Source organism: Centruroides vittatus, unplaced genomic scaffold (genome assembly GCF_030686945.1).
Source record: "Centruroides vittatus isolate TY-2023 unplaced genomic scaffold, ASM3068694v2 contig_357, whole genome shotgun sequence".
NCBI classification, from domain to species: domain Eukaryota; kingdom Metazoa; phylum Arthropoda; class Arachnida; order Scorpiones; family Buthidae; genus Centruroides; species Centruroides vittatus.
Window position 1 is genome coordinate 3675409 of NW_027122180.1, and position 25638 is coordinate 3701046.

At 30.7% G+C, this 25638-nt stretch overlaps 1 protein-coding gene across 3 annotated transcripts in view; it reads right to left on the minus strand.

The window, feature by feature from the left end:
• Positions 1–3584: 3584 nt before the first annotated feature.
• Positions 3585–25638, minus strand: part of LOC136974845 (E3 ubiquitin-protein ligase HACE1-like) — a 47956-nt gene continuing 25902 nt past the window's right edge. For all 3 annotated transcript variants that reach the window (XM_067269816.1, XM_067269817.1, XM_067269818.1), the window contains 7 exons: positions 24668–24939; positions 24285–24574; positions 15931–16173; positions 11586–11717; positions 11372–11467; positions 6214–6398; positions 3585–4777 (listed from right to left, as the gene is read on the minus strand). In XM_067269816.1, the coding sequence (XP_067125917.1) occupies positions 4675–4777; positions 6214–6398; positions 11372–11467; positions 11586–11717; positions 15931–16173; positions 24285–24574; positions 24668–24939 (1321 nt within the window). In that variant the 3' untranslated portion in view covers positions 3585–4674. The remainder of the gene's footprint in view (positions 4778–6213; positions 6399–11371; positions 11468–11585; positions 11718–15930; positions 16174–24284; positions 24575–24667; positions 24940–25638) is intronic.

Genomic DNA, 25638 nt, shown 5'->3' on the forward strand with positions numbered 1-25638 from the left:
ATAAATTTATAATTTATAATAAGAGTATTACAACAGAAAATAAAATAGTAAATTTGCTAATGAAATAGATTCAGATATAAAATTTGAATATGAATTAGAAAATGTAAACATCATTAATTACTTAGATATTACAATGAAAAGATTTGATCATAATATTAAAATTACAACACATGAAAAGACCTGTAATACTAAAAAAACAAATTATAAATCATACTGCCTGTTGTTTGATAAAACTGTAATAAAATTATTTTTTATAGAAGTTTGGAGAACAACAAGGTTAAAAGATAAGACTAAAAGAACAACAGTTAAATACAAAATTTATACTAAGTGGGTATCCAAATAGATTATTAACAAAATGGATTAAAACTATTTTCTTTAGAAGTTAAATTTAAAAAGCAGGATGATAAATATGTATCCTTTCTTTATGTACTGGGTATATTTGAGAGATATAAAAAATATTTTAACTTTGATATAGTATTAGCTGGAAAGCTAAAGAATACAGGTAAAGTTTGACATTCAAATTCAATTGCAAAAATTAAAATTTTTTAGGTGTTGTGTATAAGTTAAATTGTACTTGTAATGAAAAAATGTACTATATAGGAGGAACAAAATGAATATTGGGAGCAAGACTGAAGAAGCATGAAGTGGCCATTCAGTTAAAATATCATCAGTCCCCATGGTTCCCTCATTGTGAAGAAAATGATTGTAGAATTGATGATGGTAATATTAAAATATTATATAGAGAGAAAGATTTATATTTGCAACAGTTTAAAGAGCATATCGCAATAACACAATGTAAAAATTTGGCTTAATTTAAATAACGGAATGGAGATTAATCCCGTTTGGCATGACGTATGGTACTCAAACTATAAAAGATATTGCAAATGTGAAATGGGAATAAAACAAGTTAAATGACTATTACATTGGAAAGTTAGTGTTTTGTACCTTATATTATTTGCAATTAATATATCGAATAACTTTGTTAATACATTTTTTTTGGTGAATTTGTAGTGCCTGAGGGATTAAGAAATTTAATCCAAAATGCATGCTTATAAAGAAAAAGAATAAAAGATATGTGTTTTTAAAAAAAATCTTGGTCTCTGATTTAATACATATATTGGAAGAAAAAAGATGCAAGGTTTTCACCAGTCTTATATTTTATAACTGAATTTTAACTTAGATATTATTTTGTTTGTATTACTTTTGTTTTGTTATAAATACATCTGTTTATTATAAGCATTTTGTTCATTATTCACAGAGAAAAATTTTTATCTATATAGCAAGCATGAAAAATTTGCATCCTTCCATGACTTTCTTTATGGTCTGCATACTATCAAAATCCTTAAATGTATTTTTGTTTGAAGTAATTTACAATAAGTCCATCTGTCCAATAAATGAAAGTCATAATGCTACGAGTGATAAATTTTAGGATCAATTAACTGCAGTATTCACGTTTCCTTTACAACTTAGTAAATTTGGCAATATGTGAGAACTAGCAGTTGAAATTAGCAATATCTAAGATTCCTTCAAATATTGAAAAAAAACTAGTCAAAAAGTTGCAATATTAAAGTTCTCACTAAAATTAAGCAAAACTATTTTTTATTTTTATCTACAATTTTAATAAAAATTATATAATTTTATTGCTTATATTACAATTTGACATTACAACATGTAATCAAATTTATATAGTATTTACATAAAATTCATGTTTTTAGTGTTTTGGCCCAATATGTCAAAACAGTATTGTGGTCCTGTACAGTGGTGATATTCAGCGGGTTTGCACAGGTTCGGCCAAACCCGTTGTTAAAATTTTCAGTTTTCTGAACCTTGTTAAACACGGAATATTTCTCAGTGGTTTTGTTTTTTTTAAAAAGTACATTAAAATATACGTAATTATACTCTGTAATACTACTAAACTAGAGCCTTATACCCCGTTTGCACCGAGCATTTCAATCTAGATTGTGAGCAAGGTCGGGGACTATGTCTTGGTGCAATCTCTCTCAACCAAAACGAGGTTTAATCGCAATTGATTCAAGAGAGTTCTTGAAACTAGATCCAGTCATAAGAGAGATCCCACAATCTCACGCGCGCGAGATAATACGAGATGGCTGTGGAACACGTGCTGGGCTATGGACAGCGAAATAAAAAGGATATTGTATTTTGAGAGATGATGACATCTGTCTATTATCAGCAGTGCCATTCGGGGTGAAAAGTCCTTCTGCCTAAAAAATAAAAACGTCGACAGCACTAATATACTATTGTTAACTGGTCTTCGCCCAGAGCCCCTTACGTTGCAAATACGCCACTGATTATTAGATATATCGCAAGAAAAGGTATTGTATTTATTTCTAGTCAAAACTTCCATTTCGTTTGTCAATGATTGTCAGGGAAAAATTTTCTGCTAGCGAACCCTTTGTTAACTATTTCGAATATCACCACTGGTCCTGTACTATATAAAAGGTTGTCCTAGATATGTTATATATGATAAAGCTTATCTAAAAAAAAATCTTAGTATAAACCCCAATACACCCAAACTGAATCATAAAGTCTTAGAAAAGTATGAAAATAATTTTCTAAGACTATTTCTGCATTTATGTTACCAACTGTTCCTTCATACATGTTTATGTTTACATGACTGATATATGATTCTTTAAACAATCTAATCACATTGATAACCTTGTTTCACATATTTTTTCTTCAGGACTCTCTTGCCTGTTATATAGTGAATATAATGAATAATACATTACAAAAACTATTGGAAATCAAACTCATATTTATATAACATTTTTAATTCTAAATGATACTAAAATTTATGAGTGAAAAGTAAAGCTTTAATCATATATAATTTTGAGAGAAAATGTTAACTAATGTATTACCTAAAATTCCAATATCTCAGCTATTTTAATGTTAATGTAATAAAAACACAAATTAAAGGATTAAAATAGTTTATTACTGCTCATAAACAATGTATTTATATGATGGCAAATAATATTCATTATAATGATAAACTTTTAACAATTTTCATATGTTTATTTTTAATAAACATTTTTAAAATAATAATAATTTTAATTACATTAAGAAAATTGATTATCATGATTATACATAATACAGAATGAAATCAACATGTTTAATAACCATATTATTAAGATAAACAGACAACTGATTCACAATGTAATAAATAACTTAGATTATCTTAAATTAAAAAACGTAAGATTTAGTTTTTTTATTTTAAAAGTAATTTTAATAAACATTTGTTTAAATTGCAGTTTTAGATCATTTGTAACAAACTTATTTAATATATTTCTCATTATATGATCTTTTGACTCAATAATTTCTTTTCATTATGTTTAACATTTAAATAAACTAAATACATTTCAATTATATCATAATATGACATTATGCAATATGCACTTCTATGTGTCTCTTTATCCTTATAGGCCATTTGAGACATAAAACTTGTATGGTATAATGATAATGACAGTGAAAAATCAGTATAATGTGTAAGTATCACAAATCACAATATTCAAACCTTTTACAAAACTATATATGTACACCAAGTCCTCATTTTATATTTATTTATTTACTTTTTAAATGTTTATAGTAGTACATTTAAAAATAAACATCCAATCTTCGATTACATCCAACAAATTTTTCATATGACAAAAATATACTAAACTGATTTTGAGTTTAAAATCAATAACTACTGCCTTTAGGCCTGGCCTTGAAAAAGATAATTTGATATTTTATATCAGATTATCATTTGCCTTCAGAATACATCAGGAAGATTTCAAATCAGATTATATACTTTACTCAATATTGGAACTAAATTATAGGGAGGAAGGAAAAAAAAACTTATTTTCAAAAGGCTTTACATTTTACAATTTATTTTTATTAATAATATCTCCTTTTACCTAAGCAGACTTAGTGTACTTCAATTAATTATTATATACATTTATTTTTATTATAAGAAGGAAAATACTGTACGATTAATGTATTATCTGTTACAAAATGTATATATATTCATTCAACTTCTCAATTTTAATTAAAACTTAGAAATTATTTCTTATAAAATATAATTAAATTAATTATAATTACATTTATATAATAATTTAAAAATATATACTCTTTTAAAAATGAAAATATATACACACATTTATATCTTGTATATTTATAACTGATATAATTATTTTTAAAATAATTATAAAAATTTAAACCATTCAAAAAGTCTTGAAAATGGTGTTAAAAATAATAAAAATAATAAAATAATAAATATACATTAAAAATAAATGAAATTTTCAAAATAAAATTACCATATTAATTACAATATTTTTTAGACCTTTCATATATAATATGAAATTTTTATTCAATTTGAAAGGTTTATGTTAAATCCATTGCTAGTATTTATATATTTCCAATTTTATTATTTAAATTGAAAATATAACAATTATTCTATTTCACTCTTTAATTACTTAATATTACCACATATTTTGATGTAATGATTAAAGCTAGGACATATAGGCATTAAAAATCATAAATATCTATAACTTATATGAGTGATAAGTTATAACTTGTATGATTTCCATAATATTTATATGATTTTTAGTGCTTAGATGTCATAGCTTTAGGAATGATTAATAATTGCTGTTTTGTTTAAAATATATTTTGTCCTTATAGTTAAGCTGTTCCATAACCTTGACTACCATAACGTATGGCAATTTGGAACCTTTCCCTGAGTTCTTCTCTTGTTGGATAATTTGGCAATTTTAGTAAATTAATACTGAAAATTAAAAATTGCATGTAAATAAAACTTATTAATGTTACAAATAATATTTGAAAAAATTTAAATAAAAAACAAAAGTTTCAACAAGAAATAGAAAGTGTTATTGAAAACAACAAAATTATGGTTGCAATAACTAATGTACTGTACTGTACATAGTAAAGTCAAGAATAAACCAAACTTTTAATATAACTTTTACTATGTTAAGAGTATAAATATTTACAGATCACCACCTTCAAAATAGCAAGTTATATACTTCTGGCTAATGTTCATACCATTTGTCAAAGCAACTGGAAACCATTGATTGTGATGTCTAAGGATGCTAGTTGCTGCAGTTTTCACCTTGGCTTCTATTTGTTGTTCTTGGTCAGTAAATATCTAATCAAATATCTAATCAAAAGAGACATAATCATATTTTCCCAATCTTCTTAGTCCCTAGATTTATCTGTTACCTAAAATGAAAGGGGAGTTGAAGAAATCCAGATTTCAACAATCAGAAGAGTAAAAGTTGCAGCAACAAAACCACTACAGACATCACACAAAAATGGCTTCTAGAAATGCTTTGAGAAGTTGTATAACTCTAGCAAAGGTATGTTGCTGCAGAAGTCCATGCTTTGAAAACAGTGTAATTTTATCTGTGTTGTATAATAAAATCTCTAACTGGCTTATTTTTTGGCTGTACTATTATACTATGTACTTACTTATGTACATTATTGGACTGTGGAGACTCGTCATATATATGTATATGATAATTTAATTGAAAAATAAGTTTAATTTTAGCATTAAATTGCGTACTTCAAATTTTTTGTAAACTGAGATATGCTTACAAAATTAGGATGTTTCTAACTTTAGTGCAGTGGTTCCCAACCGGTGTTCCGCGGAACACTGGTGTTCTGTAAGCATCTCCCAAGTGTTCCGCAGATTTAGTCGCAAATAGGAAAGTGTACAATCGTATTCGAGCCGCCGAATATCAAAAAATTAAAATCATAAAATTTTCATAAACTTAAATATATTATGTACGACTCGTACTTATGGAGTGTACTACTGTTTCGAATAAGATAAAGGCAATGATAAAAACTGAATGAAATATGTAAAAAACATCAGGCACAATTTTCCCAATAAAGTTATTTAGGTATATTTTTTCCTGTCTTAGAATTGGCGTTAATAATATGAGTAGAGATTTTGAATTATAACTGCTCAATTCTAATAAAATAACTGATGACAAGCTTATGTATTTCATATTAACTTAAGTAAGTGTTCCGCTAAAGAAAATTGCTCACAAAAGTGTTCCACATCCTAGAAAAGGTTGAGAACCAGTGCTTTAGTGAGAGCAATAAATTTAATAGGAAATTTATGTTAATGAGTAATTTTATTCTCTTATTACAAAAAGATTTATTTTAAAAATTTAATAAAAAGTTTGATTATTTCATCTTTACCAAGTACTAGCTGAAGGTAAAATATTTGGTCTGTAAGGGACTTCAGAAATAGAAAATAGTTGTGGTCCATCAACACCAGCTAATTGGGAAAATCCACCATGTGGTACTCGAGAACTCCCAGTTACAAACTGCAATAATTTAGCTCTGTCTTCTTGAGCCATATTCTTCACTTCTTCCCAAAACCACTGCAAATTATAAACAAAAGAAGAAACTAACTTAATAAACTATCGTATTGGAGATTGAGTTTTACAAAGTTATAATCTACATGGAATAATTCAATTATTTTTTTATAATCAGTCAATATAAAAACTTTATTTATGTAAATTAATTATAGTATTCATTAAATATTTAAGATACTTTTCCTGAAAATTTTATCAAAAAATATATACAGTCAAACCTGTTTTTATGCGGGGGATAGGGACCGCATTAAAAAAAACGCATTAAAAAAAATCTCACGAAACTTCACGAATGGCTGTAAATAATAGTTTTCGCGACACAATTAAAAAATATTTTTTTTATGCGGTCAACAGGGACCGCATAAAAAAAGTCTCACATAGAAAATAACTCAAAACCGTACGAAATAGAATTTATTGACAACAGATGTCAGCACTTGACTGCATCGTCTGGTCTATCGTCTGTTTTACATATTTTTGTCCAGGTGGTGTTTTGTTGACTTAAAAAGTAAATTATTTCATTTTTCGCATATTCATGCAATAATATTACTATAATAAGTGCATTTATGCTATAATAAGTTTATTTAGCTATAATAAGTCAACGTAAGACATGACGAATCGCACGAGACTAGTCGCCAACTATACCGCACAAATTAAAAATTCGCATTAAAAAAATCGCACAAATAAAAATCGCACATAAAAGGAGCGCATAAAAACAGGTTTGACTGTATTATATACTAAATGAACTATACAATTTTTAATAATAAACAATATTCAAAATATAAATTTTAAAAATATTATAAAAATAGTGAAACTGATGATAAACATATAATGTTTTCTTTCTTTTATGATAAAGTTACAAGCAAAGATAAAAATAAAATTAATAAGAACATATAAATTTGTACAATAATATCTAATTAATCTACTAATTTGAATTACAATGTAAGAACTAACCATTTGTTCTTAAGTAAAATTTTTGCTGGTTACAAGTATTTTCAATTTAATTTAGATCATTTTCAAGTTCTCTATCTTTTGAATACATTAAAGAATTTGTTTCAGCAATGAAACTGATAAATATTTTAAAGATAAAGAACCTGAAGGTGGTCTAAATTAGACTGAAAATATTTGTTCTTAAATAAAATTTTTGCAGGTTATAACAAAGTAATGTTTTTATCATGTCTTTTAAAAATATTTTATGATGATGATAGTAAGAATTAAAATGTCAATAATTTAATTTTTAAAATTTGTTATTTTTATTACTGAGTCTCAAAAACATTTTATAGTACAAGTACCCCTTGTATGACATGGCACTTCTACAATGTGGTCTCATTGTGCATTTTCGAACTGTGTTAGAGTGACTACCACAGTTCGAAAATTGGGGAATATCTTTCCATACAGCATGGTTTCTGGTTTTGTTCTAACATGGTTTGAGAATTTGGAAAATCCTCCATCCAAAATTTCACAATTTTTAAGCACAAACTCCATTATTCTATATTTTTTCTTCAAGTAAGCATGTGTGTTTGCCCACGGATTTTAGAATATTAAAATTTTCAATTTTTTTTGTACTTTTGTCAGGTTTAATGAAAATTGATAGTGCAATTTTTTCTTCTTCCTTGTTCTAGCAATCCTATCAACCAGGTGTAATCATTGTTGCTTTCTGATTTTAGCCTTTACGACTGCCACTGTTTTGTTATTATAGATCAATCTTCATACTTAGTAAACTTTATTTAAACATTTTAGGTAAGTGTTATTAAACATTTTTTTAACCATACATTTCACTCGATAATTGAAAAAAGTAAATATATAGTAAACAACATAAATGGTAGAAACATCAACCTAAGAGGAAAAGCCTTAATATATAACACACAAATATGCAGCAAGATCCAGTTTATGGAAAATTTTATCTCAATTCCCCTACAATGTAATTAAAAAAAATCAAATCATTAGGCTTTAAAACATTAATATGAAATAACAAACTAGATAAATTAAAGAGACACATGGTTAACAAAGTACAGGATGGAGGAATAAACATGACCCATCTGGAGAAAAAAATAATTCTTTTAAATTATTGAAAATTTGAGCTTTTAATTCTGGGAGACAATAAACTGTATAGGAATGAAATTACAAAACAGCAATAAATCCTTAAACTCAAATCTAAGAGCAAGATGCTGGATACCATCACCATTCTATCAGGAAGCATCCAAAATATTTACAGAATTTGTAAAAGGACAAACAGACACAGACTGGAAGAAACATAACACCAAGTCCATCTACCATACCTTATTGAATAGAATAAAGAAAAACACATTGTAAAAAAAAACCCAAATGTAAACCATAAGAAAAAATGGCAGCTCATCAAAAAAATAAAAACCACTCCGAAAAATACCGATATGCACTGGTCAATGTCTCATGATCTCCTAGCTACCGGACACTTCCTTCACTGTCATCACACAGTATCTCAATCCCACTTGCTGTGAAAGTGTGCAATGAAACAGAAACACAACAAAACACCTCTTTTATGAATGCCAAAGAACCAAGGAAGCGTGGGAATACACAAACATGCTTCTTCAGAAATGTGAAAAATGTAAAAATCAAAAATTTACTGTGAAGACAGCAACTTTTGAAGAAAAAGAAAACTGGTGTGAACAATGTGAAACATTGCTCACTGAGACAAGATTTATTTTGTGGACAGCGAGAAATGAAACAATTAAAAAACAAAAAACTGTATTTTAATTTGTATTTGATGTATAACTTGGTCAGACTAATAATAGTAGCAAAAGTGTGGAGAACAAAGCTACATGACAAGCAATTTGAGAAAAAATGGAAAAAATATGACCTATTGCAATATATTATGTAATGTGTTTATTAAAAAAAAACACAAACATGTAGAAATAAAAATACAAAAATTTAAGCAAACCCTATGTAAACGTAACATCAGTTATACAATGAACAGAATACTTGTAATCAATTTCTGTAAATAAACTATTGTTTGTAAAAAAAAGTAGTAATCATCAAGTAATGACAAATAAAATACAGCAGTATCTCAGTGCTTAAACTGTTCCAAACTCAAACAATTTGGTATTCAAACACAAATTCTGATGGTTGAATTGCTTGGTCCACAACTGCAATTGAACAAATGCAACTTGCTAAAACAAATTTTTTTTATTAACATCATTTTTAATTTATCCATAAAAATTTTTATGATAAAAATAAAAACATACGAAAATGTTGCTGATATTTCTGATCAACAAGAAAGCTGAGATGACAACAATACTTAGTAAAAAGAAAATACTCTCATTTAACTAAAATTAATATTAATGCATAATACAGTACTTTTAATTGTGATTGTTAGTTAATTATTAATTAGATATAAATTATTAGTTGCTTTAATAAACAAATTTCTCTTAGTAACAAAAAAGAATAGTATAGTTTTGTTATAAATAAACAACTAACCCGTTATATATAAAGACCAACAACTGCCGAATTATCGGGCTAGCAAATGGCTATAGTAATATAGCCATTTGCTATAATATAGCCATTTACTATAGCATAGTAATATAGCCATTTACTATAGCCATTTGCTAGCCCGATAATTCGGCAGTTGTTGGTCTTTATATATAATGGGTTAGTTGTTGTTTATTTATATATATACGCCTTGCCAGGGTTTGCGATGGCCGGTTGAGTGCCTTTGGGAGGACGTGGGCAATTAATGTGTCCCCAGCCGGCATTGTAATGACCGTCGATGGTCGTACGGTAATCTTATATCAACTGGAAGGGAGATTGGACCGAAGATCCGGGTAGCGTAACTGGTAACGTGTCTGCACGGATAGCAGAAGTTGTGGGTTCGAGTCCCGCTTCGGGCCGATTCTTTTCTTCCAGTTAGGCCTAAATTTATTTAAATTATTTAATTAAAATTCTAATTATTAAATTTAGCAAGAGATGGCGCCTAACGCCTAGCTCTAGTACCAAATTAACTTAAATTATTAATATTACTATAGCCATTTGCTAGCCCGATAATTCGGCAGTTGTTGGTCTTTATAGTTTTGTTAACTTTTAGAACCTAGCCCCATGTTTTGTATTAGTTCTTTGTTTCAGATTCACATAACACAGCACTTTTTGGAATGTAACTACTGTGTTATACAAGCTCTACCTGTATATGAAATATAAATTTCTAATTAAAGCTGATTATAAATTTATAAAAAATAGAGCCAAACTTTTTTTAACAAACCACAAGGTAAGTGTCCTGATGGTTCCTGATAGCTGTTTGTGCAATTGTGCTGATTATTTAATTGATATTCTGGACATCCCCATTCCACTCATCTTGTTAAAAAAACAAACAACCTGTGAGTATTTTCCTGCTTTCTGTAAATCACCTATATTGCAATTGACATGTGTAGGTAAGGCCTAACATTGGACTTGTCAGAGGAAAGCTCCATTAATAAAGATATTAAAACTCACTCTCTTGGAAGCTATAACGGCTATCAGAGACATAATACAACCTACTGGGAATAAGTAAGCTATAAATAAAGCAACATTATCTTGAACTGCTACTACAAAAAATCACAGAAGTATACTTCGATACATGAAACAGATTCAAATACTAGGCAACAAGAACAGTCACAAGATAAAAACAAATAAAACTCAACACTTATTCTTGTTCAGGTTTTTCTTTTTTTTTATTGAACATTATCATGTATACCACTGGTTTGCATATGCCAGTGGTCATGGACTATTGCATTTTTTCAGCAGCCTACACAAACGCATGCCATGAGCCATTTGAATGACCCAAACTTATAAATTTCTGGCTACATCCCTGTTTTGTATATGCTATAACAATCACAAGACATAAAAAAATATATATAACTTTTTATTTAAATCAGATATTTCTTTCATTTATAATATTTATTTTTCAGTTTATGTTTGTGTAAAATAAAATAAAACATTACATTCATCTTATTTTATATAATTAAAATATATGAAATTACCTGTATTACTGGTGATTCACTAGTATAACCTTGATATTCAGTATTATTCTGCCAATTATCTAGATCAATTTCTGGTAATCCAGAAAGAAGTAACTCCTATAATAAATTATTCCATTAATAAAATAGTAAAATTGAAATTAATTTTTATAATTATAATTGATTATAAAAATAAATAAAATATCAATAGTGGTATTAATAAAATGTTTAATGTTACCAATTCACAATCATCAAATAGTTGAACTAGAGATGGAGGAATAAACTGATGAAAGCCTTCTAGGAAACTTTCTATTTGAGGTTGGATAGCCCGTGTCATTCGTAATTCAGCAACTAACTGCACATATTCATGCTATAAATACAAAAAAAATAATAAAATAAATCATAAATATCCAGCATTAAATTGTAAAAATAAAATGAATTGTTTAAATATTATAAGTGCTTTTCTAGATACGAATTTTATAAATCATGTATATCTAATTAAATGATTACAAATAGAAACAAAATTCAAGATTTAATTTTATGAACAACTAATGAAAATTTACTTGTGAAATGTCTATTAAACAAATTAACAAAACTAAATTTATTACCATATTTTATGGTATGTAAGATAAAACTTTTATAAAAAAAATCACACCCTGCATCTTATATGTGAAGTTAAAACCTCCCATAGACTAATGAATTTCTCAAATGGTCTTCAAGTAAGCTACCAATAACCTGTATCTGGCCCAACTCTTGAATAAAAATTATTATTGATCAATTAAACATATTTTTATCAGTATCATTGTGTTTTGCAATAGCTAACCAGATTTTGCATATATTCATGTTGAATATTTTCATGGTAAATTTTAATTGAGGGGGTTGCAGCAAGATAGTGCCAAGCCACATTTTTGGTCAAATTGAACTAATCACTAACACACCAACAACTGCCGTAAATCATCAGGCTATTATTTACAGCAGTGTTTGAACTAATCACATCATCTGCATGTAAACACAGTAGGCTAGAATGTAGTTTCAAGAATTTCCTGAAAATGTCTGTAGATGGTAATATATGCCATAGAGCTCCATATTGCCTCAAACTGGCAGCAAGACAGTGTCAAACATCTGTCATTAGAGGCAATACCATGGTAGGCAGGCCACAGATTCAGTTGAATAGGAAATTAGGTGATTCATCTGTCAACAAGGACATGGATTCTGATTACTAACTGCCAGGCATTGGATGTTTCAACTACAGAGTAAAACGAGGAGGTTAGTGTTGCTTGGCATTATCTTTATCCTAACGTATGACTTTCCATATTTCATCAGCATGCAATCCCATTTCTTTTCCACAAATGAAATTAATATTCTATTGTAATTGACATAATTGTGGTTGTTTTGAATGGAAATGAGTTAGTTAATATTAAGTGTGTAAACAAAACAAATATGGCTTGACATTGTTTTTCCCGCATTTACAAAACCCAACTATTTTTTCCTCAACACTTTAATATTTACAACTCTCTGGCATTGTCTTATTTATACAAAACAGCTTTCTGAGATTAAACATCATTATCTTATATCTGGCCATTCATTTCTACCAATTTTTCCAAGATTGAAAAGTACCAAAATGGTGCCATCCACTTGTATTTGATCTTGCAGATTGGAAGATAACTCAAGATTGCAGGATACAGTGAAAATTCTGTGTTCTCTCTAAATGGTGGAAATGAAGCTTGGCACTATCTTGCTTTGACCTCCTCAATTGTAAAATGACTTCTTTTAAACTCTTCTTTTTCCCTGATAAATAAGTATCCACTCTAATTTTATTTATTTTTTTGTCAGAATATCATTAAAAAAATTGAAACCAAGTTCTAAAGACACAAAATGGCTTAAAATACAGTAAATACTTTTTTCTAAATACTCTATGCTGAAATGGGGGTATTTTATAAGTTTATGTATCTTATATGCCATAAAATACAGCAAGTCAGGAATTGGCAACCTTTCAGCAATGTTGTGCTGAACCTAAGTTATAGTGAACCTTTTCTGGGTACAGACATGATTCTACCAATTTTGTTATATAAATTATCAAAATTAGTCCAGTTATAACGGACTTCAGAAATACATAATTTTGAAGTTAAGTTATAAATTGAATTATATTCTTACATGTGAAGTGCATGTGCAACATGTGGATGGTAACACAGAACACAAATGCATACATTGTAATATAAAAATACAAGCAAGAAATTCATTATTCATGTACCACGGCCTACACTGAACTATGGCTTCCATTTAAATGTGTAATTAACAATTAAAACAATTTTTACTACATTTCTATTCAATCACAGTGCCACTGAAAATCGTCCCGCATGCCATAGGTCTCTGAACCCTGTAGTAAGTTATTCATATTTTCATAAGAAACCTAAACATGTAATTTTATATACAATATATACAGGATAGTTATAATTAAATAGGAGGTATTATAGCTCTGTATAAATACCTCCATAAGAACTAATGGACCAAATGCAACCAAATTTGGTATGCATACTTTCTTTACCATGAGATTTTGATTTTGCAAATTAAAAATTTACAAACGAGCCATACAGCCAAATTGATAAATACAAAGAACTAGCAATCAAGGTCAAAAACCTATGGAAACCGGAGAGAGCATATATCTGTCCCATCCACAGGTGTAATTCTAATAACTTTCCAAATTCATTTGAAGGTCTTAAAATTCCAAACATTTTCCTTATAAGATTCAAAAAGCCATCATTCTAAATGAATGCTAAAGTAACACTAAGTGCTTTTTGAGATACTGTAGCTTGGTACAGTATCTCAAAAAGCTGGTAGCTTGAATTTGCCAATTCAGAAAATCTGTGTTACACCACTATCCAGTGAGAAATGGATTAAATAATAATAATTTTTTAAAATGTTCTTAAAATATTTGAAATAGGCTCTCAGCAAAAGTTGGTGTTTCAATTTTTTTTTAATTTTAAACATATTTCAATTGAAAAATCATAGGTCAGATAATAAAATATTTTAATATACAGTTGATCAGAAAGCAACTTGACCAACTAATAGAGATCTCAAGCATACAAAAAGTGAGAAATCCATCAAAACTTTTGCAGCATAAGTATTGGGTGACATGCACTTATGATTCATGAAAATAGGATAGAATACATATTGCAGTTTGAGTTGAAGTAACTGTAATTCAGAAATTTCCATTATAAACATTAAGAATTCATGTCACAAGATTTTTCATGACAGAAAATAGTATAAAAGGTGCCAGAGTGGTGTGTGTAGAACAAAAAACAAACAATGGAGATACAGGTGTTTGATTGATGTATGGGAACTGGAGAGCCAATACCCATACACATTCACTGATGAGGTGGCAGCATCATAGCTGAAGCTTACTATGAGGTCAGCTGTGGGATATAAAAGCATCTGTCAAGCAAGCATTTTCCTGTTTTTTCTCTCATTCACAAATGTGTATGGGTCCTCTGTTGTGAGTATTGGCTCAGCTGCTTCATTGTTCAAACACTGATAGCTCTGTTGTTTTTTGTTCCACACACACTATTCCAATGCCTTATGCTGTTTTCTATCATGCAGAATCTCTCATGTAATTATGAATATATGTGATTGTATGTATTGTAAATTGATGTATGTATCACCAATTTCAAAGTTACATCAACCAGAATCTTGACGTGTGTTCTATCTCTATTTTTGTGTATCACAAGTACTGTACATATCAACATGTACTTATCCTGCTTTTTGTACTCCTAAGATAATCATTAGTTGGCAAGTTGCTTTATGACCACTCATATATATATATACAGGGTGCATAGGAAAATCCCTTTAACCAGAAAATTCTTGCAAACGGAGAGAGCTACAGCTATGCAAGTGAGGTAACGATATAGTAAAGCAACTATGCCCAACAGTGATAACAAGTTAATGTCAAGTAGGTTCAAAAACTTATCACTGTGTGACAGTTTGCCTTTCCATTGTTATTTGTTTGATGTTCTCAAACTGTATTGACATAAGTATGTATTTTATGCAATAAATTGTGCATATTTCTTCACACCTATGGCTATTCCTTTCAAACGTCACACAAAATGGCGTGCATCGCTTTCGGACATTTTTGGGTATACAGGTGACAATTTATCTTATCTGTGTGAATTACATGTCATTTCGTACTAATTAATTGATGCTCTAAAACTTTCTAATTGGGAAGTTTGCTCTATCTGTTTTCATTTTCGATTTGCACTGTCTATCTTCCAAATTTCCCCACTATGGGCACTGCTGTCGTTTGCATTAGGTCGGGCATAGTCTCTTTACTATACCGTTACCTCACTTGCATAGCTGTAGCTCTCTCCGTTCACAAGAATTTTCTGGTTAAAGGGACTTTCCTATGCACCATGTGTATATATATATATATATATATATATATGTTCTTTCATGATCTTTTCAGCTTTTCTAAGTCAATAATTTATCAAAACATTGTAAAATAAAATATTTATGAAATAAAATTCAGCATTAAGTAATAATGTTGTGTCATACTTAAATAAAATTTGAAAATTAAATTAATCTTTGATTACCTTATTTTCTTCTGTTACAGGAATTTTATTTCCTCCTGGTTTTAATTCAAATTCTTGCATTTGACCAAAAACATCTGTTTCCACAGAAAATGTAAGATCCAAACAAAACTCAGAAATGTCATGATCCAATAACCATTGCAAATTTTTTGCATATTCCAAATCAATTGATGCAACATCCCAAAAATTAACTGGAATTCCAAGTATGTGTTTATAAAATGATCTAGTAAAGCTTACATTCAGAACCTATAAAATATTTAAAATATATCTATGCATGAAATTACAATTTAATAAAGTTTAAACATTTTTGTGTTTAATGAAAATGTATCTCACAATTTCCATTAACTGCAATTAAAAACTAATATATAGTCTATCATCTAAATAATAAAAAATTATTTTTAATTATAAAGTGCAAAATGTAATATGTGAATGGATAGAATAATTAATTTTATCATAATGAAATTATTCATTTCATTAGTGATTGGTGTCATAGTATATAAAATAAATCTAAGTTAATTTACAATTTTTAGATTAATAATTAATTACACAAATTTTAAAATATGTTGAAGTATACAATTATTTATCTATTAGTAATTTATTCTAATTCTGTGAAATGTTCTTAGGAACAATCACACCAAAATAATAAATATTTTATATATTATCACATATAATTTTCTATAAAGCTTTTAATACATAAAATACTTAAGTATTTGAAAGATCTAAAAGTATTCATTATGGAAATATGGCATATATTTCAAAATAAAAAACTATTCCAAATTTCAGTATTACTTACAAAATTTTTTTAAAGATTTATTTTTAAAAATAATAATTAAAGCTATTTTATTAATAGATTAATCAGGTCTCAACGAGAGCCTTCATCTGATATGTGTTTTATGTGTCGTGCCATTTATAAGGAACTATAACGAAGACATTTTAGTAGGCTTTGGGCTAATTGCGGGCTTCATGCGTAGGAGTAAGGATTTTCGCCGGCACGGGAGCTTAGTGGACTATATCGTAAGTGATCTTATCAAATGTTATATGAATCAAGTGCTTTTGTACAGTGTTATACGCTTCATCTAGGAGTACCAGAACAAAGACCATTGTTCTCTTAGAACCACGCGGTTGCATTCTTCGCTTCTACTGTGAAGGCCCTTTTGTGTAGGGTATTACTGGGATCATCATCTGAAGCTCTATACACTGTGGTATTACTGTACATTTATAAACTGTTTTCGTGCTGTTACGCCAGCAAACCTACTCGGCCATAATCGTGTTAATCGCGGGCCTTGTATTGTCGCGATCGAGCTCAACTGTAGCTTGTTGGCTGTGTACATTGTCATGACTGTTTATATTATTTTTCGTGAAAGTCGAGCCATTTTTTACGGCGCAATAAGGGTAACTGTTGTAGTGGAAGGACAAAGCCAGTTGTCTCAGTACACGTGGCTCATTAGCTGATCGGCGTATCTATTTTCCTTTCGGCGTCGTCCAGCTGTCCGTCTTTATCTAGACGTCCGCGCTGCCAAGCCATTTGGCGAAATCTAGTTCAAGCATTTTTTCTGGATCTTTCTTGACATCCCAATTGTCTGCTCTTTCGGTTAAGAAGTTTTGCTGATTTGTGTTAACATGGCTGAGTCTCAAGATATCCTCATGGGGCTAGGAGAGGAAATAAAGAAGAAGCTGTCCATCATCAAAGAATGTTTAGAGGCAACCCGCAACATGCGGACGGATCTCAAAGATAAAGCCATACAGAGTCTGGCTGGTGTGGGCAGTCTGATGCAGGAGCTCGAGAAAAGCTTTAATAATGTCATCAATCAGCAAAAACTCCACATTGACTCCCTCCAGCAACCTGTTAATAATGGCGACGGTTTGGGGAATTTAAGTCCCACAAGAAACAAGTGTACTTATGCGGACGTTGTGAGGAGGCCCTCACGTCCTGCTAACGATAAAGTTGTACTGGTTTATCCAGATGAGAATGCTGACAGCGAGGAGATTATTGGAAAAATTGAGAAGGAGGTGGACATCACCAATTTGGGCATAGGTGTAGCGGGTGTCCGCAAAATCAAAAAAGGGTTTGCTATAAACTGCAACAATAAAGAAGGAGCAGTTAAGTTGCTAAACACTCTAAAGAGCAGGGGAGATGTAAAAGTAAGAGCTCCCAGTCTAAGGGACCCAAGGATTATTATCCCAGGGGTTTCTTGGGGGATCAGTGAAGAGAAGATGAAAGAATACATCCTAAAACAAAATGCTCACATGCTCACTGAGGACCATATTAAACACGTCTTCTTCCTGGGCAGAGAAGAGAGGGGTATTCGGTCGTGGGTGTTTGTCATCACCCCTGAGCTCAGGAGGATGTTTGTGGAGGCGGGTGACACTCTATACATGGGCTGGAGGAAGAGAAAAGTATATACTTTTCACTACTACAAAAGATGTGGCAAGTGTTGGGAATACGGACATACTACTAAAATGTGCCACAATGAACTTCGCTGTACTGAATGTGCAGAAGCAAATCATTGCTCAAGAGAATGTAACGTGGAACCTCACGAAATGCTGTGTATTAACTGCCTGCGTTATAATAAGAGGTGCAGCCAGGATGCGGACCGTGTGGATCCCAGGCATGGGGCCCGTAGCCATCGCTGCCCTGTGTTAAACTACTACATTAAACTAAGTACTGACAGCACTAAGCAATAATGGAGCTAAAAATAGTGCAGATTAACCTCGATCACTGCTCTACTGCTGTAGATCACTTAATTAAGTTTGCTTTGGACCACAAGATCGATATAGCATTGATTCAAGATCCGTACGCTTCTTCTCGGATACTGGGTATTCCGGGGTGGATCAATTGCTATAGCCTTGGTTTGGCCTCTGCTGTGCTGGTTTTTAATAAAAGCATCTCGTCCTCTCTTATCGAGGAGCTATCGAATGAGTTTTCTAGCACTGTTTTAATTAGTACGAATACTTCTAAATTTATTGTAAACTCTACTTATTTAAAACCATCTGGTGATATTGATGAACAGATTCTGGCCATTCATAGGCTTTTCTCTGCCTTTAAATTTCCTTACGTGATTGGTACTGATGCAAATGGTAGGTCGCCTGTCTGGTTTGACAGACTTCAAAATCCGAGAGGGGTGAGAATACTAGAACTAATATACGATTTAGATTTAGTCATTCATAATTTAGGGGGACCGCCTACATTCTCTTCCCACCAGGGAGAAAGCTATATTGATTTGACCTTAACTAAAGGTAGCATTAATATCAAAAATTGGAGAGTCTCGCTTGCTGAATCACTTTCAGGCCATAGGTATATTTTATTTGACGTTGAATTATGTACAGCTAGGACTCAAGAAACTAGCGAGCCTTTTAGTAAAAACTACAATGTCCATAGAGCTGACTGGAGCAGTTTTAGCGGAACATTCTCTGAAGATATTCCAGAGATTAATAATTTAATTCATCATAATCATCCGGTGGAATACATTATTCAAAAATACATAGAAATTATTCAAAAAGCTGCTGACAAAAGTATTCCACTCAAAAAATGGTATAGGCACTCTGTTCCCTGGTGGAGTCGTGAATTGACGGTCTCCAGAGCAAGTGTTAATAGGTTAAGGCGTAGGTTTCAGCGATCTTGTGGTCCAGATCGTACAGATTTTAAGAAGCGTTATCTAGAAGCTAGGCGAAGCTATCAAAATTTAATTAAGTCTTCAAAAACTGAATCCTGGAAGAGATTCTGTACAGACAAGGGCAACATTGATCCATGGGGTCGCGTTTATAAATTATTAAAGAAGAGCTTTATTACTAGTTCTCCCAATTTAACTATCAAAAATGTTCAAGGCAAGACTCTGTACGATGACAGAGAAATTGCCAATATGCTCTTAAATCATTTCTTTCATATGGATAATACTGATAATGATAGTGATTCTCACAGTGATATAAGGAACTGTATTCAGCAACCTTACCATATGGGCGATGATCTGCCCTTTGTTCATTCGGAAATTAAAGAGGTCATTCTGGCTCAAAAGAATAAGAAGGCGCCTGGTCAGGATGGGTTGAATGCGGAGATCATAAAAAATGCCTTTAACACCTCGCCCGACTCCCTTGTTAATATTTACAATATGTGTTTAGCTGTTGGTGTTTTCCCCACAGCATGGAAGCATGCAGTGGTGAAACTCATTCCGAAGCCTGGCAAAATTCTGGATAATCCGAAATCCTTTAGGCCAATTAGTTTGCTCCCTGTATTAGGTAAAATTTTAGAAAAATTAATGATCAATAGGATAAATTACCACTTAAATCTTAAAAAATTCCTAAATAAAAACCAATTTGGCTTCACTCCTCAGATGAGTACTGTTGACCCCCTGATTAAAGTTAGGGATATTATGCAGCATGCCTTAAGTAACAAAAATATATGCATTGTTATCTCTCTGGACATTTCCTCAGCATTTGACACCGCCTGGCCCGTCTTCATTCTACGCGAACTTCGGACTGCCGAAGTACCAAAGAATCTGTACGATCTCGTGGTTAGTTACTTTCAGGACAGGAAGGTATCTTTAAGGTATAATACTGTAGTATCCACTAGGGATGTTTCGCTGGGTGTTCCTCAGGGTTCTGCTTCTGGCCCAGCTTTGTGGAATATTTTAATGAACACTGTTTTTAGGATCAAGCTTCCCGCCGGTAGTGAGCTCTTTGCCTTTGCCGACGACCTGCTTGTGACGGTGACTGACAAAAATATTTATTCTCTTAAAAAGAAAGCTAGTTCCATACTAGCCAGTCTTCAAAATTGGGCTAATGATACTAAATTAAATTTTAATACTGACAAGACTAAATTACTATTTGTAACGAGGAAGCGTAAGATTAGTAAACCACCTCTGACTTTAAATGGGAAGGTCTTGGAGTATGTAAATTCAATTAAATACCTGGGGGTTACTTTACATGACAAGCTTAGCTGGTCGCCCCATATCCGTGTGCAGTTGGGGAAGGCTGAGAAACTGCTACACATGTTTAATAGAATTGCGACCCTGCGTTGGGGACTTGCTTCTAAGACTTTAGATGTTATTTACGAGGGTGCTGTACTACCGTATCTGGGATATGCTGTAGGCGTTTGGGGGGATGCTCTCAAGTACCAAAAGAATAGGGATATGCTTTTAAAGTTTCAACGGCGTATTTGTATTAAAATAATTAAGGGTTATAGGACTATTTCAAGAGAAACTGCTTTACTTTTAGCTAACAAATTACCATTGGATCTTCTGCTTAGAGAGCATTATGATTATTTTAACATTAAGAGGGAAGGTACATTGCACCTTAATAATTATTGTGTTCAGTATGCTATCCAGGCTGGTGTGGAGCAGCTTCCTCACCCTGCATATTCACATGAAGATGCATTGATCGATTATGCTGACCACCATCCGCTTAAGATATTCACTGATGGGTCGAAGTCCGAGTGCGGCACGGGGGCAGCTGTGGCTTTCCTGTCAGGCATGCAAGTTTTGCATTGTTTAGACTTTAAGTTACATCAGGATTGTTCCATTGTTCAGGCTGAAATTTTAGCTGTCTGGCATGCCTTAAATTACATAATTAAAAACAAGCTGAACCAGGTGTTACTTTGCATTGATTCGCAGACTGCATTGGCTTGTTTAAAAAAGCCTAAGATATCCACCAAGCTTAGTTTAGACATCTACAACTTATTCAAAAAGTGCGTCGCCTTGTACAACACTAAGGCCTCTTGGATTAAGGCACACTCTGCTTGCCCTGGGAATGACTTGGCTGACCTCCTGGCTACTAGTGCACATTTAAATAGTAATATAGACTATTCTATTCTTCCTTTAGGGCATGCTAAGCATATTCTACGGCAGAGTACAATTAAGCTCTGGGACTCCAGATGGCAGGCAGACACAAATGGTGCCGTTACGCATAGCTTCTTTCCTACTGTCAGTCACAGGATTAAAATTAATTGGGAACATCATGACCATTTCACTACGACTTTATTAACGCAGCATGGTAAGCTAAATAGCTATCTTTACAGATTCAAGATCATAAATAACCCAAATTGTAACTGTGGTTGCCAGGTTCCGGACACTATTGAGCATATCTTGTATGACTGTAGCCTTTTTGATATCTGTCGAAGAAAATTGATCACCTTCCTTTACGACCGGTTGCAGGTCTGGCCGGCTCCTCTCCACGCTTTAGTAGAGGACACTGAGGGTTTTAACTTACTAAAGGATTGCTTTATTCAGTGTGCTAGTCATTACGGTCCCCAATAAAACTTTTTCTGCTGGCTGCGGCTTACTGTCACTGTTCCTGGCTGGGCTATTTAGTGCTTCTACAGGGTCTATCTTGGTATTATATGTTTTTGTATAGTTGTTTTATTTAGATGTATGTATTTGTTTCTAGTTTTTGTGTGTGTTTTTGTGGGTGTCGTATGCTCTGTTCCAACTCTAATATTGGAATAGGGTATGTCACTTCACCCGCTGTCCCTTCTTTGTACCATCATCTTATTCTCTTGTGCCAACTATGCCTAGGCTTCCCTGGGCCTCTTAGTGCTCTCTGAGCGGAAAGAGGCCTTTTCTGCATTAAATAAATAAATAAATAAATAAATAAATAAATAATAGATTAATCAGTTTCTATTTCAATACAATTGGAAAAATTAATCACGTGATTCAAGCACATTTTGAAAAACTGATTATATAAATAATTTCATTGAAAAAATTTGTGCAACTGTTAAAAATATATTTCCTATGAATGCAAAAATTTTAGTAATTTTTAACAAATCTGTTCATGATATAACGATAAAATAACCCTCAAAAATTATTCAAAAGTCAGTCAAAAATCAATAATTTGATCATTTCTATTTTAACAAAACCTTTAATTTAAAAAAAATTTTTTTTTCCTAAAATGATTATTTCTCAAGGAATGTTAAGTGGATACTATAAACAGCAGTTTATATAAACTATTTTATTAAACTTAGTAAAACAATTAATTTTCATATACAGTATCTAACATTAAGATACAGGTATACCTTGCATTACGTCAGTAATTGTTTCCAGGAGAGGTGATTTAAGTCAGAAAACGACTTAAGTCGAATTTACTTGTCACTAGGCTAAATCACAAATAACCATTCCCAGTTCTGTATTTTATTTATTAATGCATTTTTAATAATATATGGTTAATAAGAATCCATTTTAAGCTTACAAACAAATTACTTTTTTCTGTACTATATTAAAAACTAAAATTTATCTAAATTTATGAATAGGCCCTACATGTACAGTACATACATACTTGTAAATGTACATGTTTACAATTTGGCAATGTTTACAGTACATCACAAACTCTTTATTTGTTAATGTGGTTTGCTCTAAGACATTATAAAATAAAATGATTTTGTAATGTTAAATAACAAACACAGTTATTAAAATTATTTTGCGATAGTAGAAAATAAAGTAATTTATGTTAAATTTACCAATAAAGACAGCTAAATAAGTCAACAACACAGAGTCACAGATGTTTTCATATTTCATTCTCTAGGATTTATGATGTAGTGTTAACATTTACTGTAAATGTACATATTTTAATATGATTTTATTCTTATTTATTGTATAGTAACATGATTTTATGTGCTTCTAACACTTTTCTAGTGATATTACGACTTCAATATTTGTGGCAGACAGACGTAAAGTTGAATAAAATGATTTAAACTTTATTTTTATTTTTTCATATATACTGTATATATATTTTTTGACAAATGACGTATAATCGAGAATGACTTAACTCGAAACGACATAACCCAAGGTATACCTGTATTAATCTGCCTTGAATCATTACTGTAACATAAATTTATGTATACAGTATACCAGTATATAAATGCACACATTCATACCACTGTTTATCTTTTGTCATTTTAATAAACTTTTAGAACATGATTATATAGCTCCCTTTAAAAGCTTGTAAATTTCTTACCTATATGTGACTTTATAACAATGTGGTTGGCACAGTTTGGCCCAAAAGGCCCTTGTGCCAGAAAAAGCTAACCAACCAACCATATCACTTTTATTATAATAATAAAGAAAAATTTTAACTTATTAAATTTACAGATGAACACAATTTTTAACAAATAATCTGTACTGCAAATATAAGATTAATGCTGAAATTTGCAGAATTAAGAATTATAGTTTATGAACTATAACTCTTATTACTAAGATAATGAAGAAAAAATGGTAGTCAACAAAACTGTACTTTTGTTGTCTAGAAAGTAGTTGTGACAATACAATACTGCCATTTCTCCCAAATTCTTTACAAGGGTTAATAAACTTCATAAATTTTGACCATTAACTTACTGAAATAAAATAAATTATTTTATTAAAGTTTTGTTATACCTGTTTATAGTATAGAGCAAGTCCCAGTATCTGACCAGCAAACTGAAAATAAGTCAAATGATCAGGATTTATTGAAGAATTACTATTTGGTTGAAATGTTGATCCATCAGAACTTTGTGTAAAAAGTGCATAATCTGGATTTAAGATTTCTTTTGATAATATATCAAACCATTCTCTAACTACACCTTGACCCATTCCATCTTCTCCTTCAAATATAACAGAAAGTCCTTTTTTTAACTTTTCTGGTGGAACTCGAAGAACTGCTTCACAGCTGCTATTAAAAAGATCAGCTAAACACACACACACACACACAAAAAAAAAAAAGAATGAATTTATAAAAATATTTTATTTTAAAATATAAAATCACATATCTATTTATTCACCTCTTGAAATCCTAAGTACAGAATCATTCTGAGCAGAATAAACTAAAGTTCTTTCGGTTTCATGTGATCTTAAATGTTCATTAAACCATTGCTTTCTAGCTGAAAATGGTTGTGACCTGACTAAATGAAGAAATCTGGACATTAGTTCTGGACATTCTAGTAAAAAACTGAAATAGTCAAATATAACTGTGGGATTCCGGACAACTAAAAATTTCAAAACTGTGTCATGTCGACATACAAAATCAATGAACCTAGGTGAAGTCATTTCCAAGCTAAAAAAAAAACAGAAATGAAAAAATAAATATAATAGTAATTTATTAAAACATCAAAGTTTATTAAAATTTCTTTTAAATTTATTTTTGTTAATAATTAATTTAATATAAATTTACTATACATCAGAATAACTAAACAAAGTTATTGGATAACTGTCTAAAATAATAATAAAAATTAAATAGAATTATTATAGTTATTCCATTCAACACTGACATCTGCTGACAGATATACACAGCACACAAAACTCTCTCATTAATTATCAGTAGAGACATAATTTTCATTTAAAAATTAATAAATTTCTAATATTACAGTATTTCTTTTAGTAAATTTTCTAAAATAAAAATAATTTCATATAATCTAGATTTTTTTACAAGTTCTTTTAAACTGATTCTAATCAGGTCAGATAAGATAAAAATTTGATAATTAAAAAATTATATATTTTTATTACATATAAATTTCTAAGAAAGACATAGAAATCATTGATATATGTAGACATACACTGAACAGCTAAATACAAAACAATTTCAAGTGTTTTAATAAAAATTTGTTTATTTCTCATCTATACTTTAGTCTATTTCACAGCACAACTTGTAAACTGATTACTTTTATTACTAGAGACCTACAGAAGACAATTTGTAAAAAATGTCTTCAAAGATTATCTCCTCTTTTCCAAATTAATCATATCCACATTAAAATGT